Genomic DNA, 17735 nt, shown 5'->3' with positions numbered 1-17735 from the left:
ACAGCTCAATCGACGACAAGCAAGGTGGTCTGAACAACTAGGAGGTTTTGACTTTGTTATAAAACATGTCTCAGGGGCCAAGAATCAAAGGAGCAGATCTGCTCTCAAGAAGACATGACTACCAAGATTCTGCTAAAACAAGCAATACAAAGGCCCTGCTAGACTCTACAAAGCTTATAGCAGCATCTTTAAGCAACCCTCGTACTACAGAGGACTTGGGGGTAAACTTATCCCCTCAAGAACAAGTTGCCCCCATTACCTCTTCTCAGAAACCAGAGACCTTTAAAGACTATACACCCTCAGCAACACTTCTTAAAGAATTCAAAGATGCTTACAACCACGACCCCTTTGCCAAAAGAACTTTGGAATACCTCCAGAAGAAAGGTTCCTCTCTTAAGAAAATTTCTCAAAAAATCAGCAAGGACTTCTCTTATTCAAGAGCTATATCTATGTCCCAAGGGATAAACGATTACAGCTACACCTCCTACAGCAGTTCCATGATGCTCCAGCTGCAGGGCACTTTGGCTTTGCAAAAACTTATGAACTTCTAACAAGAAAGTTCTACTGGCCTAGTCTAAGGACTACTCTTCAAGACTATATATCTTCTTGCACTACTTGCAACTTGAACAAACCTACATGGCAAAAGCCCTATGGCCTCTTGCAGCCTCTACCTATACCAGAACGCCCATGGGACTCCATATCCATTGACTTTATAGTCAAGTTGCCTCCTTCTATCCCAAAAGGGGGTGCTACCCCTTATGACTCTATCCTTGTGGTAGTAGAAAGGCTCACAAAAATGGCACACTTTGAGCCTTGCAATGAGACTATCACAGCTTCTGAACTTGCGTGGCTATTCCTCAAGGTGGTCTTTAAATATCATGGAATTCCTGGACACTGGATCTCAGATAGGGGAGCAGTTTTCACTTCAAACTTTTTTAAGGAGTTCTCTAAACTCTTAAACATGGAACAACGCTTTTCTACAGCTTATCATCCTCAAACAGATGGCCAGACAGAGAGAGTCAACTCTGTACTTGAACAATATCTAAGAATTTATACAAACTATGCTCAAGACAACTGGGCAGATCTTCTCCATCTTGCAGAATTTGCTTACAACAACACAGTCTCTAACACCACAAAAGAGACACCTTTCTATGCAAACTATGGTTATCACCCTAGGTTTGAAGTGGCACAACTTAATTGTCCTGAAAATCTCAAAAACCCTTCTGCTACTGAAAGAATCATCTACCTTAAGGGCCTCCAGGACTATCTCAAGGTCCAAATACAGCATGCACAAGATGAGCAGGCTCAGGTTTTTAACAGGGGGGTGGTTGTGATCAAGTCTTTTTGTCTAGAAGTCATATCACAACTACTAGACCTTCAGACAAACTTGATACTAAAAGACTTGGACCTTTTAAGATCACAAGGACTATTGGCAACAATGCTTTCGAGCTGGCATTGCCACCTACTTGGACTATTCATAATGTCTTCCATGCATCTCTCTTGTCTAAGGCACAAGAAAGTTCCTTAAGACCAGTCTCCTCCACCTCCTGTTCTGATTTTGGATCAACCAGAGTAGAGTCTATCCTTGACAAAAAGATACTTAGAGGTTAGGACTACTTCCTCGTTAAGTGGAAAGGCTATCCTACAAGTGACAACACTTGGGAGCCTAAGAGAAATCTAAAAAATGCATCCAAGCTGATTCTAGAAATTCTTTCTAAGAAAGCCACCTGGCTAAAGGGCAAGCACACAGCTAACAAACGTCCTTAAGAGGGGGATCATGTCATACTGACATTCGTTGCACTCAGTTTGCTATCAAACTCAAGAGCAAACTTGGAAATCTCCTCCTCAAACCTACAAGTCACTATACATATTTTGGCTTATCACACCAACAACAAGAGCAATACTACTCAACGATTGCTACAACCATCTATGATTCATTACACGTCATCGCTCCTTAGTTACTGGGCCGATATTACCACATAGCATATCTCTACAACCCTCTATGATTCATTACATGACATCACTCATACTACCACATGACATATCTCTACCAACTAGAGGCCTAGGAGCATGAACGATAGCTCTAAAAGCTCCTACGAACCTCTATGATTCATTACATGTCATCGCTCTTTAGTTACCCACAAGATTGGTTAAGTTATGACATAATTTGTCTATGACATAATTTGTCTATGACATAATTTGTCTATAGGGGTACTCTGACCTTGGACCTCCTTTTACTTCCTATAGGCTACGAACCTAAGAGATGGTTCTATGGGATTCTCTTACGTCGACTACAGTTACCAAGCCTGGTAATCATGGAAAGTCTTGGAAAATGAGAGAACTACACTCCTTTAGCATAAATAGGATTGCCCTTTCCTTAAGAAAGGGCAAGCAGACAATACAGTAAATTGACTATCACATACTTCCACGTCTTTTCCAAGCTTCCAAGCATTCATCTTGTTACTCCTTGTTTCTGAAAAGTCAGTGAGGTGTTAACCTCTGACTTACCCCTGAGTTCCCAGACTCAACATTTGTTGCAACTTGTCTGAACCACTTCACTACATCACACACCTGATTGCTGCGTTGTGGAATAGTCTAAGCTACGACCCTTTGGCTCTGTTTTCTAAGACAGTGTGTTGTCTTAGTAAATTCATCCCTTCCTTGGGTGGCTAGATTCTCACATCTGGTGCACCCACCATTACAATTGTGTACAACAGCTGCCATATTTTGTCCTGAATGGACTCCAGTCATTGGCTCGAAACCAATAAGACACTATAAGATGTATGTTAGTAAGTTAATATATTATTATATAAGTTATAATCTGCTCACCTCTCTCCATTGCCAATCGTCAGTGATATAATACACAGTAATTGCTAAGAACGCTAATTTGAGCAGACTTTGCCATCCATCAAGGGCAATTGAAACCTTTGCCATAGGTTGTAAATCCAATAGTATCTTCTCCATGACGTTGTTAAATTGCATTGTTAATTCTTGCGTATAACTGTCCGGTGTGGAATTTCCAGGTCGGGTTTCTGCAGAACCAAATACTGGATCTGTGTTTCCTACCACTTATGCCAATCCACGCCGCCACGGCGGCGTGGATTTACGCGAAAAGCGGGTCTCCCCCTGCGGCGTGATCCCCTGCGGCGTGGATTTCCCGGTGCATGGGCTACACCCTCTGCACAGTGTCACACACGATTAAAAATCAGCTTATATACTTTGCGTGATAGAGGGCATCCTATACCTCATGTACTAGGTCCACAGGAGCATTGTGGTCGCCATGATGAGCGAGTTTACATATGATGCGAACCATTTGGTTGTGGTCTACCGAGCGTGTAGCAGCTGTGTGTCACCTACCACACGCGGGGGGCAGCGACACCTGAGGGAGTTCCCACACAACCTACGCGGAGCTGTCCATAAGGCCACTACTGAGCTGCTTGATGGGTATGGCAGGAGGAGGAGTCTGGACGAGCTGAAGGAAGAGGTGCGACGACTGAACCTACAAAGGAGTGACTCAGGACAGCTGGCGCAACCCGTGCAAGGCCTAATGAGGCATGATGGGTTCTACTGCCTCCGCCCGCAATGCATCTACTGCACACGCAACCTAGCGAACATGAAGGAGCACTTGCGAGTAGAGCATAGGTTAAAGGCTGCGCAACAGAAGACCATGCATGGCCAGCTGTGGAAGGAGTGCAAGCTACAGACATACTTTAAAGGCGGTAATCGGATCAATTACTTTGCAGTTGAGCCTCTAAGTAATACACAAGACATTACCCAGCTACCCCAAGCTACGACAACACAACAAGACCAGGAGCGCCAGCTGAAGGAAGACATGCTATTCGAGAAGATCAGCAAGGATGTTAAAGAGGTCACAAAAGACCAAGAGGAGGCTGCAAGTGTAGTGCGGGACCTTACCTCCAAGATAGACTGAGTGCCCTGGCTAGAGCGGACGGGATTCCCAAGCCACCTCACTGGGCTGAAGGTCGAGGAGATCTACAGCTCGTACCAGCTGCCTAAGGTGCAACCACTTAGGAAGGCGGGGGATGACGGCCGTAGCGATGGAAGGAAGTATGATCCAGAGTCGTACCTGATGCACATTGTGCGGGCTGCAGAGAGTCTGCTGCGCGATGCGTACAGGCTGTGCAGTGACAACTCCAAGGAGCGCAAGATGACGCAGCAGAGGGCTTGGACGATGATGCGACCACAAACAACAATGAGGATGCGTCGGCCAGCAACGCTGCATCAGAATCAGAGAGACCACCGAGCTCAGAGCCAACCGCGGAAGACCTTGCAAGGCTCGCAGCGCTTGAGGCAGAGAACATCTGCACCACAATGGTGAGCGGCGGGATGACGCTTACGGCCAAGTACACCACGGACGAATACCGTGTCGCCTTCGCTGATGTATTCCGTTCGCTCTGTCATCTGGAGACAATGGAGGTGAAACGTAACCTCCTTCAACCGTATGTTGTCACTCCGCAAATCGTGGGTGAAGTGATCAAATTCTTCTTCCATCGGGTGTTCAACATCCCAGGAGCCCGTCAGGTCCAGAACCTGGTGAAGCAGCTGCAGGCCACAGACGAGTGGAAGATCGTCATGAACGCAACGAGTAAGAAGCTCGAAGCTGAGATACCCCTACCGCTTCGTCGATTGTGTTCCGCCATCAGCAAGTCCGGCCTTGCATCTTCCGATGTCGCTGGGAGATTTTAAGGTCATCATGGACATGGAGAAGCGAATCATAAGCTATGGCGAGTATAGCAATTGCAAAGAGCTTGTGGACAAGAACAAGGACATCATGACCTTCTTGAACAGCAAAGGACACTTTACCAAGCAAGGAGTAGGAAAGGTGACGCTTCTTAAAGATTATCTTTCTGATAAGCTCGGCATTAACCGGGAACAACTTGACAAGCACTTCCAACTAGGACGGGTGCTTCATATGTTAACGAGCACCTTTGGGGCAGGCATCCTGCCTCTTCTGCCGAGAGAGACATACAAGTTGTAAGATAGATATACTGCATTTTACAATACGGACGGAGCTAACAAACACTACAGTTGGGGGGAACAAATCCCACTTGGCCCAGACAAAGAGATGGTGGCAGTGATCGCCATGCATTTTCCTGAGCTCAAGAGGATTTGTGAAGGAGTGAAGGAAGTCGTCATTGATGCTATGCGTCCTGGCTCAGGAACCTCCTCCTCAGCATCAGAGGCCACAACGGTCACCAACTCCCAATCCTCAGTGTCCTCATCATCCACCAGCGGGTCCTCCTCACCCTCGCTACCAGACGACTCGTACTCCTCAGTCGCAGCGATGGTAGGGTTGTGGACGTGCTATCAAGGGTCAGCATGGAAAGCGGGGGGCAGATGGAGGGGCAACAGACCAGCACCATCTGGATGTCATTCGCGTGCCTCATGGTACAGTGTAGGCTGTAAATGTCAGAGGCGATCTCCAGCATCGCCAGGCAGGTGTTCACCTTCTGATGCTTGGAATCCTCCCCAACGAGCAGGCGGCGACACATCAGGTTCTTTCCGGCCTCAACAAACTTTGTGTAGCAGAGCTGAAGTGCCTCCAAAACATTGGCGCGGCGGTGCGTGGTCGTTTGGCTGAAGTTTGGGCGAGGGAAGCTGGGATCGATGGCGCCCTCGTACTTCTCAAATGCTGCCATCAAGTGATTGAACTTGCAGAAAGCCCAGGGGGGAATCTAGAATGCAGGGTCAGTGGAGTAGGAGGCGAAGCGGAGGGTAAACATGCACGGGGAGACACTTCGCCCGATGTTCCTGGCAGTATGTGCAGCGGGTCATAGTGTTAACGCGGGAGCAGCACATATCCTCGCAATCCTTGTACACTCTCTTAGAGCAACGGAGACACATGGCGACCTTCGGCTTGGCGCGGCAGGGCTTCAATGGCGAAGACATCACCTCTGACATCGTGTCATCAGGTGGGAGGCGCGCATGACGCAAAGGGTTCTCCGGGGGTTGGACCACAGTGGCAAGGCGACTACCACGAGCGAGGCCAGATGGAGTGGCAGCAGTGGCGTTGCTTGGGCCAGGTACCAGGGCAGCCTCAGCGCCACGGGGAGAGCTTTGAGAAGCTGCGGCGTCAGGTTTCTTTCCCTTGCCTTTAGCGGGGCGTTTGGGGCCCATCCTGAAGAGATCTATCGGTTGAGTCAGTAAAGAGAAATTAAAGGTGGTGAAGTTGGAGGAAAAAGGGTGAAGGAGGAAGCGGGCAAAACGACACAACAACACAACAACGCGCAAGCGACCCGGGACCACTTACTCAGGGGCAGGGCTGCCGCTAAGTGGCCAGGGCAACAAGCCAAAATAAACAACACGGGCCGAATTCACTTCTCGGGCTCAAAGGGGCTTGAGCCACATAGGGGGGGATAATTGTCACGAGCATCATCACATGCGGACTCCAATCACGTGCGCTGCGGTGCCAAGGTGGAGGGTCTTCACTCCGAACCCCGCCTGGAATCGTATATAGTAGGAACGCGGACCTTCGGAGGAGGGTCAGCGTTCAGTCTTCATATCAATAGAGGGCCTTACTATGTAACTATCCATAACGTGACTTCCCGCTGCCCTGTTCTACCAAGGCTCTCTTACACTGTGTTTGCGATAAGTGCAATAAAGCAGGGCTCATCAATTATGGCAGACTCATCAGCTGCGGCAAGTAATGCTCGTTCAAGCGGGTGATATTGGTTCCTGTTGCAATTTGTGGACGAGATTCTCGCGCTGGCACTGGCGTATGGGGCCGCCCAGGTACAGGCTCTCTTTCTGGACTAGGAGTGACCTGGATTATATCATCATCCCCCCATAAGTCAGGCGTGGCTGTCAATAAGTGTTGTCTTTTAGCCAAGGGTTCAAATGCTCCCACATCATCGAATCCCCTCTTCTCGGCTGTGAATTGTACAGATGACGCTCGGATTAGTCGTCCAGTGGTGGTAACAAGCCGGTAAATATGATCGCCCTCGTAGCCAATAAGCTTACATTAAACCGCATTGTCCGTGTCTTTTGAGCGGAGTCTCCAGAGCCAGATACTTTGTGCCTGGTGTACGCATGTGTCGGTAGTGGGGATCATGTCCATACCAGGCTCGGTATGGTGTTGGCAGAAGCCTTGATTGAGGAGTACGCATACCAACGCAGTTTGCTGTGCATACCATTTCCGGCCAATATTCCCATGGTAAGCCAGAGAGCTTTAAGAACGTTTTAGCCTTGTTCCAAATGATATGTCCAAGCTTCTCCGGAGCACCATTCTGTTCTGTGTTTCCGGGAACTGTGAACTCTGGCGTAACACCTGTGAGAAAGAGATATGTTCCGGCCCAACAGCGAATGATGCCCAACCTATGCGGGGTAATATAGTATAGATATTGTAGATAGATCTATTAACGTGCATGTATAACGAAAGTACCAAACAAGCGAAAGTGCCAAAATATCGCGACTACCCCATAAGAATTGCGATAAATCCACCACAACAATATAAATTAATTAAAACTACTCGGAGTCCTCTTCCTCAGACATGTCTATTATAATCTGACAAGTGCGCGCATTGTGTCCAGTCTCACCACACTTGCCACAGCGACGTGCATGGGTTTCTTCCCTTGGCTTCCGACCACTACTTGCCCTTATTTCTTGCTCTACTTGCTCCACAACGTCCCTCTCGTCCTGTAGCTCCTATGCTACCTGTTGACTAAGTGATCCTCCTTGCTGTAGTCATGTTTTTTTTGCTCTCCGGCGCTTGCTTAGCACTTCATTTGCCTGTTGCAGGTTTTGGTTCTCTGCTTTTAACAATGCTAATTGATGAATTATTTGCGATGCACCCTTTGTAAACTGGTCAACAGCTGCATAGATTGAGGTTGGAGAGCTATTTTGATGATGCGCAATTCAGTTTTTAATGAAAGTAGACTGTGATACAGCTTCAGTTGGGTTATTTGGTGTCTGAGAAACCCATGGTTGAGCGGTGCTTGGGTGAGAGGTTGGAGGTGTTGGCATCTTAAACCTAAGGTCAAGTGTAGATATTACACTCTCAGGGCTAAATGGAAGAAGCCCAGCACCTCGGAACCCTCCCTGAATATTGCTTTCTGTCATTGCAATGTTAAATGCAGCGTGGAAGGCAGGAAAGAAGTCATCCTTAGTAATGTAAATAATATGAGCCCGCATCATATCTCCAATTTGCTGACCGTAAGCTCTCTTTAATGGGCCAAAACAGCCAACATCAAGTGGTTGGAGTATATGGGAAGAGTGAGCAGGCATACAAAGCGTAATAATGTTGTGTTCTTTGCAGTACTCCCCAAACTTGTCTGAGTGGTGGCTCTCATGACCATCAAGGACTAACAAGCGATAACCACCAACACTCCGGGGCTTTCTGTGCTTCTCAAAATGCTGAATCCAATTCATACCTCTCTCGTTTGTAGTCCAGCCATTTGCAGTAACAGCGATTACTCAATCTGCTGGAAATCCGCTATTCTCATACCAAGATGCAAGGTGGTTTTTACCTGCCACAATGACAAATGGCGGCACTGCCCAACCTTGAGAACTAACGCCTTGGATTACTGTAACCCATTCCCGATTGCCAGGCTGCACCTTTTTTGACTTTGACTGCCCATCTGAGCTCGTTACTACCGTTGCGCTTGAGATGACGCCCATCATAAACCCAGTCTCATCAAAGTTGTAGATATCTGCATTGTTGATGCCATACTTTAGAATTGTGTTCCATACAAGCTCAAACCAGCCACGAATGACTTCTGGATCTTCGCACTTAGCCCTCTGGTAGTCGTATTTTCGCTGGAAGCATGTCCGGAGCTCTACATGGCGCTTAACAAAGTTTAAAGCCCAACGTGACCCGACGCGTGGCGCGTCGCGTGTTGCAAGTAGTCGATTTGCCATATCTTCAACAATAGACAACTGAGGAGGGAACCATTTAGCAGCTAAGCCAAGTATATACTGAACAAGAACTGATTCCTCTAGGTTACTTAATTTCCGTAGGTTGGCTTGGATATCGCGTCGTGAAGGTACGCCTTGTAAACGGTGACGTAGCTTGCGGTGGTCTATGGAATAGATCCTAGCTGCAACTCGAAGGTGCAAATTTGGGTCGCTTTACATAGCTTGGATAGCTAGCACTAATTTGCTTTCATCATTTTTATGGCGCATGTTATGTTGTGGAGGAATTTAACATTTAGTTGGGGGGGTTGGTCACCGCATGATTTTGGAACTTTCGCTTGTTTGGCACTTTCGTTATACATGCACGTTATATCAACTTCATCAATATGGAAGACCCTACATTGCACAGATTAGTCCATTTCCTCAGGATGTGCGCACTGCTTTTCAAACCTATATTCATAGCTTTAGCTATAGTAATAGAGAGCAGATAGACTACTTAAAATACCGTCAATTACTCCTCTATCTTCAGAACCCATCGATGAAACCTGCAAATCCTATTGAATCACGACTTAAGCATCGTGCGCAAACAGAGTTTATGCTTCTACATAATAAGCTCTACTATAAGCCTACTACTAGGTTTCAAAACCCACGATGTGTAATTCTTGAGAGCGATGCATTTGATACTATTATTAACGAACACCTACAACTCCTACACGCAGGCCGTAGAAAAACATGGAATATCATACAACAAAAGTTCTATGGACTAAAGAGAGAAGAAGTAGAGTTCATTATAAAGCGGTGTAAGAACTGTACTCTAAATCGACCATCTACTACAAAAGCTCCGTTAGTCCTTATTATAAGTGGGCGAGCGTGGAAGCGGGTTCAAATTGATCTAATTGATATGCGCCATGAGCATTCAGGGCAATATAAATGGATTCTGTATATAAAGGATCATTTCCCAAAGTATACACAGCTATACCCATTAAAGAGCAATCACGCAGGGCCAATTGCAGACTGCTTTGCTCAATTTATCGCAGCTTTCTTACCTCCAAAGATTATGCAAGCTGATAACGGAAAGGAATTCAAGGGAGCCCTACTTATCCTACTACGCAAGTATGGAATTCAAGTGATAAATGGAGCGCCACGGTCACCACAGACACAAGGCCTAGTTGAGCAAGCCAATGGGGTTGTTGAAGCAAAGCTACGAGCATGGAAAATGGATCATGGATCTATGGAGTGGAAGGATGGGCTACTCGAGGTTATGCTTGCAATGAATACTCAGCTACTATTCTGAGATAGGAGCTCTTATATTAACTGGCTTAATAGCCAGGCGCAGAAGGATCTCTCAATTGGAGTTGAGCAGGAAGACCCAACGATGGCACCGATTCTTGAGAGTGAGCTCCAGCAAGAGCGAGAGCTCTCGATCAATTCTGAGCTGGCGCTATCGATCAATTCTGAGCTAGCGCTATCGATCAATTCTGAGCTGGAACCCTCGATCAATTCTGAGCAGGCTCTCTCAATCAATTCTGAGCTACTTCTCTCGCTCAATTCTGAGCTGGCGCTCCTACCCAATTCCGAGCGAGCATTCTCACTCAATTCTAAGCTAGCGCTCTCACCCAATTCCGAGCGAGCACTCTCACTCTCACTCAATTCTGAGCCGGCAGAATCGATCAATTCCGAGCAAGCGCAAGAGCGGCTTCATTCTGAGCTCCGGCATGGGAGCTGGAGTCGAGTAGCAGCAAAGCCTAGAACTGAGCTTAGAGCCCCCATTGATCCTATAATTGAGCGGGCTACACTAGCAACTCTAAAGGCAAGGGTTCTTATGATACAAAAGTATAGTAAGAGGCATAATATCCAACACTTCGATATTGGAGCTATAGTCTCTATTAAGGTTCCTCGAGAGGATAGAACCTCAACTGATAATAAGAGGCTTTTTGCACGCATTTTAGAAGAGCCCTATCCACACCGGTATCAGGTTATAACACTCTCTGGTATTATACAATGCCTTATACCTACAAAATCACTTCAAGCTGTAGAGCAAGCTCTTTGGTCTGATATTACTATCCCTACTTCTACAAAGCAAGTAACACTTGCACTTGCAGCTAGAGAGGCTACTACAACCTCTTCGATGACATGCAAATGGGAGAGAAGGGACACTCTAACGAAACCTTCCCTGAATTCAAAGCTCGATTCCAGAGTGCTGCTATCACTGGACAAGTCACGGAGTCGGAATGGTTCCGCACCCCCCAACACAACTACGGCGCCACCGCGCACACCGTCACAATCCATGACATCTGCGGCGACGAATCCTCCTACACCCTCGACAAAGACGCCTTCGCGGTCCTCCAAAACGTCGAATCATTGGGCGAAACCGAGTTCGCGGACGACGGCCACATCAAAGAATTCTACTACCCCAAAGTCGAAAAAATCCTCCTGGACAACGTCCCCGGCGCCAACAAAATCTTCATCTTCGACCACACCATCCGCCGCCCCGGCCCCGACGCCAAGCGTGGCCCCGTGAACAGAGCGCACATCGACCAGATCGCCAGTTCCGCCAAAGAGCGCGTCAAGGTCCACCTCCCCTCCGAAGCCGAGAAGCTCTGGCAGGGCCGTTACCGCATCATCAGCGTGTGGCGCCCCCTCAACGGGCCGATCGTCGCGCAGCCCTTGTCCTTCACTTCATCACATACGGTGCGGGATGAGGATTTGATTCCGGTGGAGCATAGGTATCCGAATCGCGTGGGGTATATGGCGAGTGTGAGGTACAATGAGGGGCAGAGGTGGAATTATTTGTCGGGGATGAGTAATGATGAGAGGATTCTGTTGCAGTGCTTTGATAGTGAGGGGTTGAAGGAGGGATCGGAGGTGAAGGGGGGGAGGGTGCCGCATTCAGCGTTTGTGGATCCGAGGACGCCGGTGGGGGGGCCGGGGAGGGAGAGTATTGAGGTTAGGGCACTGGTTTTTGGGCCTTAGATGGTGGTGATAGATTCCCTAGACCTAGAGGCTGGGATGCTGGTTGAACTAAATTCACTCATTAACAGATTATGATTGTGGATTTTATTAGTATTAATTTATAAACCTTCACATTTGATATCCTAAAAAATTCCCATGTGATCTAATAGTGTCTTGATAATGTAACGTATTTCACAAGCGAAGCGATCACTAAACTTCCCACCTAAAATTGAGAAATTTACAAGATAAATAACATATTTCACGAGCGAGTTGCCTACATGGGCGAGTTGCCCACCAAAAACACTAGAATTGACTATTGCCAGGGTAGCAAGTCCTTGCCAGGCAGGGGTATAGCCTACCCCTGTCAAAATGAGCACTCACGATACTTGCACCTGTAGCTTCATAAAATGAGAATCAATTATAATAGTTAATAGTTCCTATGTGCCTTGCCATTTGTAGATATATCCCTGAGTTCTCCGACTTGTCCCTGAGTTCTCAGACTCAACATTTGTACAACTTGTCTAAACCACTCCACTACATCATACACTTGATTGCTGCATTGTGGAATAGTCTAAGCTACAACCCTTTGGCTCTGTTTCCTAAGACAGTGTGTTGTCTTAGTAAAATCATCCCTTCCTTGGGTGGCTAGATTCTCACATCTGGTGCACCCACCATTACAAGAAGCCCCGCTTTGAAAACTGGAATTGCCAGAATAGGCGTAAGCAAAGCCCACCTAAAGGCACCTCAACCAATTGCAGCGCTCGCCATGGTGCCACTTGCCAAGTTGTGATTAAGCTAGTGTGGAATCTACATGAAGCTAGTGAGGAACCAACAATTACAATTGGCTGACGTCAATGAGGACCACTATCTTACCGACGTCTCGAGAAGAGCGTTGATATGGGGAACTACGACTGGCCTGGCAAAGACCTAGTTGGAGCAAGGAGATCACCTTGCCCTACCACTCACGCGAAACGTCCATTAGACATCCTGCATACCAGTCAGATGCGAATCGCCGGGATTCCGCAATCCACCGTGAAGACAGACGCCGCACAGGCGGACGTTCGATGGAAATGAAAGTCATAATTCCCGACTACGAAGAGATCACCGATATGCCATCGAACCCACTACGAAACCAGCAGATTTTTCCCCCACTGCAGAAGACCCTAGTACATAGTTTTACGCCCATGCATATCTGCGAAATCAGTGCAAATGCTTTCCACCACGAGATGATGCGAAGCGACTCCGAGTTCTTTCAAACTAGCATCTACGAAATCGATCAGAGTGTACTCTTCTGAGTCGGGGTGCATTCGTATATGATGGAAGGCTTGTCTAATATCTAGCTTCGTGACGACACCCATCCTAGTAGTTTGTCGATACGCGGGATGGGGTAGGGGTCGTTCCGGGTGAGACCATTTAACTTCCAGTAATCGATGCAAAATCTTAATTTGCCATCCGCTTTCTTTACGAATAGGATAGGGGACGCGAAGGGGCTGTTGCTGTTGATGATGAATCCCTTTTCCAGGTTTTCCAGCAGGTATTGCTTGGTAGCCTTAAGCTCTTCGGTGCCTTGTCGGTATAGCAGGGAGAAGGCGTTTGGTAAAGGAGCTTCGAGCTGTATCTTATATGCAGTGTGGAGGGATCCGATCTGATTCTGACTTCGAAAAGACATCGGCGTAGCTTCGGTGCATATGCGGGAGTTTCTGTTGGATGAGGTGAAGTGTTTCTGCATCCTCGTCCAATTCCTTTTCATGAATGGACTCGCTATGGAACCTACAAATGCAAAGTGTTGCCGTTTGGCCTGACAAACGGTCCCGCAACCTATCAGCGGTATATGAATGACGTCCTGATGCAATATTTAGACGATTTCTGTACCGCATACTTAGACGACATCCTCATCTATTCAGAGGACCCTACGGAACACATAGAGCATGTGCATAAGGTCCTACAGTGTCTACGAGAAGCTGGACTCCAGGCAGATATACAAAAATGCGAGTTTAATGTTACTAGGACCAAGTACTTAGGATACATCCTGACTACTTCCGGTGTTGAAGCGGACCCTGACAAAATCGAACCACTTCGTAACTGGATGCGACCGACCATGTTTACGGGTGTGAAATCCTACCTAGGATTCTGTGGGTTCTACCGACAATTCATTCGGGATTTCGGCAAGATAGCCAAGCCCCTCACTACTATCACTAGTCCTTCGGAGCCGTTCCTGTGGACAGCTGAATGCGAGGCTGCTTTCGAAGAGTTGCAGCGACAACTCCTAACCGTACAGGCACTTCACCACTTCAACCCCGAATTGCCTACGAAGCTGGAAACAGACTCCTCCGATGGAGTCGTAGCTGGTGTCCTTTCACAAGAACACCCCGACTGTAAGGATGCCTCCGTACCTAGATACTCGAAGAACCTGTCTCAGATGTTACAGTCACTACAAGCATGGAATCCGACTCGGTGGGGTTTCGAACCAGTAGAGGAGCATATAGCGAGTTACACTATAGTGGGGGACGGTAAGTGTATAGGGTTCAGGGCCGATGCAGACCTGTTGTGGTGGAAGGTTCAGGGCTAGGGTTGGGATAACCGAGTCGGGCCCATTTCGGGTACTTAAGGAAACAGACTCAACGGGGTTCCCCCTTCATCTTTTTTGTATCCTTCGTAGTAGACCTATAGGATAGCATCCGTTTAGCCTCCGACTCGCACTCTCATATGCTATTACTGTGAGCTGGGTGCCCTGTGTCCTTACATACATCATACACTTGATTGCTGCATTGTGGAATAGTCTAAGCTACAACCCTTTGGCTCTGTTTCCTAAGACAGTGTGTTGTCTTAGTAAAATCATCCCTTTCCTTGGGTGGCTAGATTCTCACATCTGGTGCACCCACCTTTACATAGAGCTGGGCAATCATCTTCTTTCAGGCATGCTCTTCCTTCTAGGCCTCAATTCCTGCCCTATAAAGCTGTTTCTGGGCCTGGTTTAAGACCTAGCGGGCTACCTAGGCTTCTTTAGCTACGGGCTTCTCAGCCTAAAGCTCAGCTTTCTAGTCCCAAAGCTCATGAGCGTGAGCAGCTTAGAGCTCACCTCCAAACTAAGACGGGCCTGGCTTCAGCTTGCCTGCTTCTTCCACTCCTCAACCTGCTGCTGAGTAGTATGTAGGTCAAGCTCTATAAGCTGGCCTAAGGCTACAACCTCTTCTGTTCCAGTAAGCCAGTTCCTATAGCTCTCTTTTGAGGGGCTACTAAAGCCCTCCAGAACCTGGTTTTTCTAGTGCTATAGCCCCTCTTCTACCTCCTATAAAGTTGAGGGTTTTGGGGTAGAAACCCGGATGTAAGGACAGTTCGAACCGAGGCTGACCTTCGAGTCTGCAGAAGTATCCGAAGTATAATATGAAGACTTCGATACTCGAAGCAGTAGGACAAGGTATAGTAGTTCAGGCTCCAAAGCATATACTTTATACCACAGGGGTCAAGTGGTGAGACTAACAGGTTGGCCAAGTGGTTCGACTCGAAGTAAGGGAATGCAAAGTAAGTCGAAGCAGGAGGAATTGCAAGAAGGCCAAGTAGTGTATAATTTGCTAGCTAAAGATCAATAAGAGACATGAGCAATAAGTGCTTATATAACAGTAAAAATCCCTAGTGCCAAATAAGCGAAGGCACTAATTAACCGAACCCTAGCTAAGCGAGCCCTAGTGAAGTGAGCCAATAACAAGAGAGCCTAAGCCACTAGTCATTAAGGGCTGATCTAGGTCAGCAAGTGAAGCGAATGACATAGTAAAATAAGTACTAGAGACTAAAGCAAATCGAAGGGTCATGACACAAATATCGAAGGAGTGTCATGACACCAGATTAGTAGGGTAGTGTCATACTGACATTCGTTGCACTCAGTTTGCTATCAAACTCAAGAGCAAACTTAGAAATCTCCTCCTCAAACCTACAAGTCACCATACATATCTTGGCTTATCACACCAACAACAGAAGCAATACTACTCAACGATTGCTGCAAACTCTTCTACTACATCTGTTTATGCTACATACATCACAGCATATCATTTGGACACTCATTGAACAAGTTATTAAGAAAATCTCCTCCTTAAGGGGGTGGGCCAATACTACCACATGGCATATCTCTACCAACTAGAGGCCTAGGAACATGAACGATAGCTCTAGAAGCTTCTACAACCCTCTATGATTCATTACACGTCATCGCTCCTTAGTTACCCATAAGATTGGTTAAGTTATGACATAATTTATCTATAGGTACTCTGACCTTGGACCTCCTTTTCACTTCCTATAGGCTAGGAACCCAAGAGATGGTTCTATGGGATTCTCTTACGTTCACTACATGATTAGCAAGCTAGTTGTGGGTTGCACTTGATTTCTAATACATTTACCAAGCCTGGTTAGTCATGGAAAGTCATGGAAATGAGAGAACTACACTCCTTTGGCATAAATAGGATTGCCCTTTCCTTAAGAAAGGGCAAGCAGGCAATACAGTAAATCGACTATCACATACTTCCACGTCTTTTACAAGCTTCCAAGCATTCATCTTGTTACTCCTTGTTTCTGAAAAGTCAGTGAGGTGTTAACCTCTGACTTACCCCTGAGTTCCCAGACTCAACATTTGTTGCAACTTGTCTGAACCACTTCACTACATCACACACCTGATGGCTGCGTTGTGGAATAGTCTAAGCTACAACCCTTTGGCTCTGTTTCCTAAGACAGTGTGTTGTCTTAGTAAAATCATCCCTTCCTTGGGTGGCTAGATTCTCACATCTGGTGCACCCACCATTACAGGTAGTAGGCGTAGGCGTAGGCGTAGGTGTAGGCGTAGGCTGTTAGTAGGTGCGTAGTTTCGTGAGGGCTGTATTACAGCTTATAGACCAAATACTAGCTTTCTAGAAAGCTGATATTATAGTAGACTCCTTAAAAGTCTGCTCCCTAATGTGTGTGAGATCTCTCATGAAGGATTGTAGGTCATAGGTAATGTCCATATCCCGTATGGCAGTAAGCACAGTTACTGGATGCTAGTGCTTATAAGGCTGGAACACTCCTACGTCTAATGGCTGTAAAACGTGTGTAAGATGTGAGGGAAAGGTGTATATAATAATGTTGTGTTCTTCTGCTGCAATGACAAAGTCATGGCTTGTATGGCTTACATAAGAGTCGAGTAATAGGGTTGTATCCTCCAAGGGTGTATGCTTAGCAAAATGCTCTAGCTACCGAAGAGCAAGCTAGCTTTTGAAAACCCAGAGTCGGAGAGTAGTACTAGCTCTGTGCCTTCAAGGTTAGCGTGGTACTAAGAATCCATATGTATTTTGCCCGGAATGATAAGTACTAGTGGTATGACTTTTCCTACTGCAGACACAGCCTCAAGGATAGTAATAGACATACGGTTTTCAGGGCTTGGAGTATAGAGCTCCTTTGCTGTTCGTGGCACAATAACCTTCTTACCTCCTGGAATTCCAATTCTAAACCCAGTTTCATCCATATTCCAGATTGACTCTGGCTTTATACTACACCGTAGTATAAACTTAAGGTAGTCTCGAAACCAATTTATAATACTAGACCCATCTTAAGCTTTCGTACGTAGCTGTGCAATTGGCTTCGTAGTAATAAAGTAGAAGTCTTGAAGCTCATTCCGTATATATTTTGTAAGCCAGCTTGGTGAGGGTGGTGGCTACGGGCTCCACAGACAGCAGTAAATATCATAGCTCTCGTAGCTCCGAGCCCTAGGTAATATTGCTCTAGAATCCACTTCTTAATAGCTTCTGTCTGGGCAGCAGAGAGCATCTTATTCTTACCCCCTCGGGGTAGTGGTTGGGCTAGTTGGTGGCGGCTGCTTGAGCGTATAGTTGATGTAGGAACCTTAAAAATCCGACTAGCAGTAGTTGCTGTTACAGAGGGGTTCTCTGCTA

The 17735-nt window shown here is 46.8% G+C and overlaps 2 protein-coding genes across 2 annotated transcripts; one reads left to right on the top strand and one right to left on the bottom strand.

Annotated features, from left to right (window-relative positions):
- Positions 1-3283: 3283 nt before the first annotated feature.
- VC83_04249 (uncharacterized protein) lies at positions 3284-4999 on the top strand (the record flags this gene model as incomplete). Its single annotated transcript, XM_024467884.1, has 4 exons — positions 3284-3896; positions 3945-4115; positions 4160-4606; positions 4665-4999. 4 exons carry the CDS (start codon positions 3284-3286, stop codon positions 4997-4999), a joined length of 1566 nt encoding a protein of 521 aa, XP_024324472.1.
- Positions 5000-5043: 44 nt separating this feature from the next.
- On the bottom strand, positions 5044-6138 carry VC83_04248 (uncharacterized protein; the record flags this gene model as incomplete). The annotated part of the gene is made up of 3 exons (XM_024467883.1): positions 5044-5325; positions 5376-5696; positions 5914-6138. 3 exons carry the CDS (start codon positions 6136-6138, stop codon positions 5044-5046), a joined length of 828 nt encoding a protein of 275 aa, XP_024324473.1.
- Positions 6139-17735: the final 11597 nt, after the last annotated feature.

The sequence above is a fragment of the Pseudogymnoascus destructans genome (assembly GCF_001641265.1).
Source record: "Pseudogymnoascus destructans isolate 20631-21 unplaced genomic scaffold scaffold_9, whole genome shotgun sequence".
Classification (NCBI taxonomy): domain Eukaryota; kingdom Fungi; phylum Ascomycota; class Leotiomycetes; order Thelebolales; family Thelebolaceae; genus Pseudogymnoascus; species Pseudogymnoascus destructans.
This window is presented reverse-complemented; position numbering and strand designations above follow the sequence as displayed.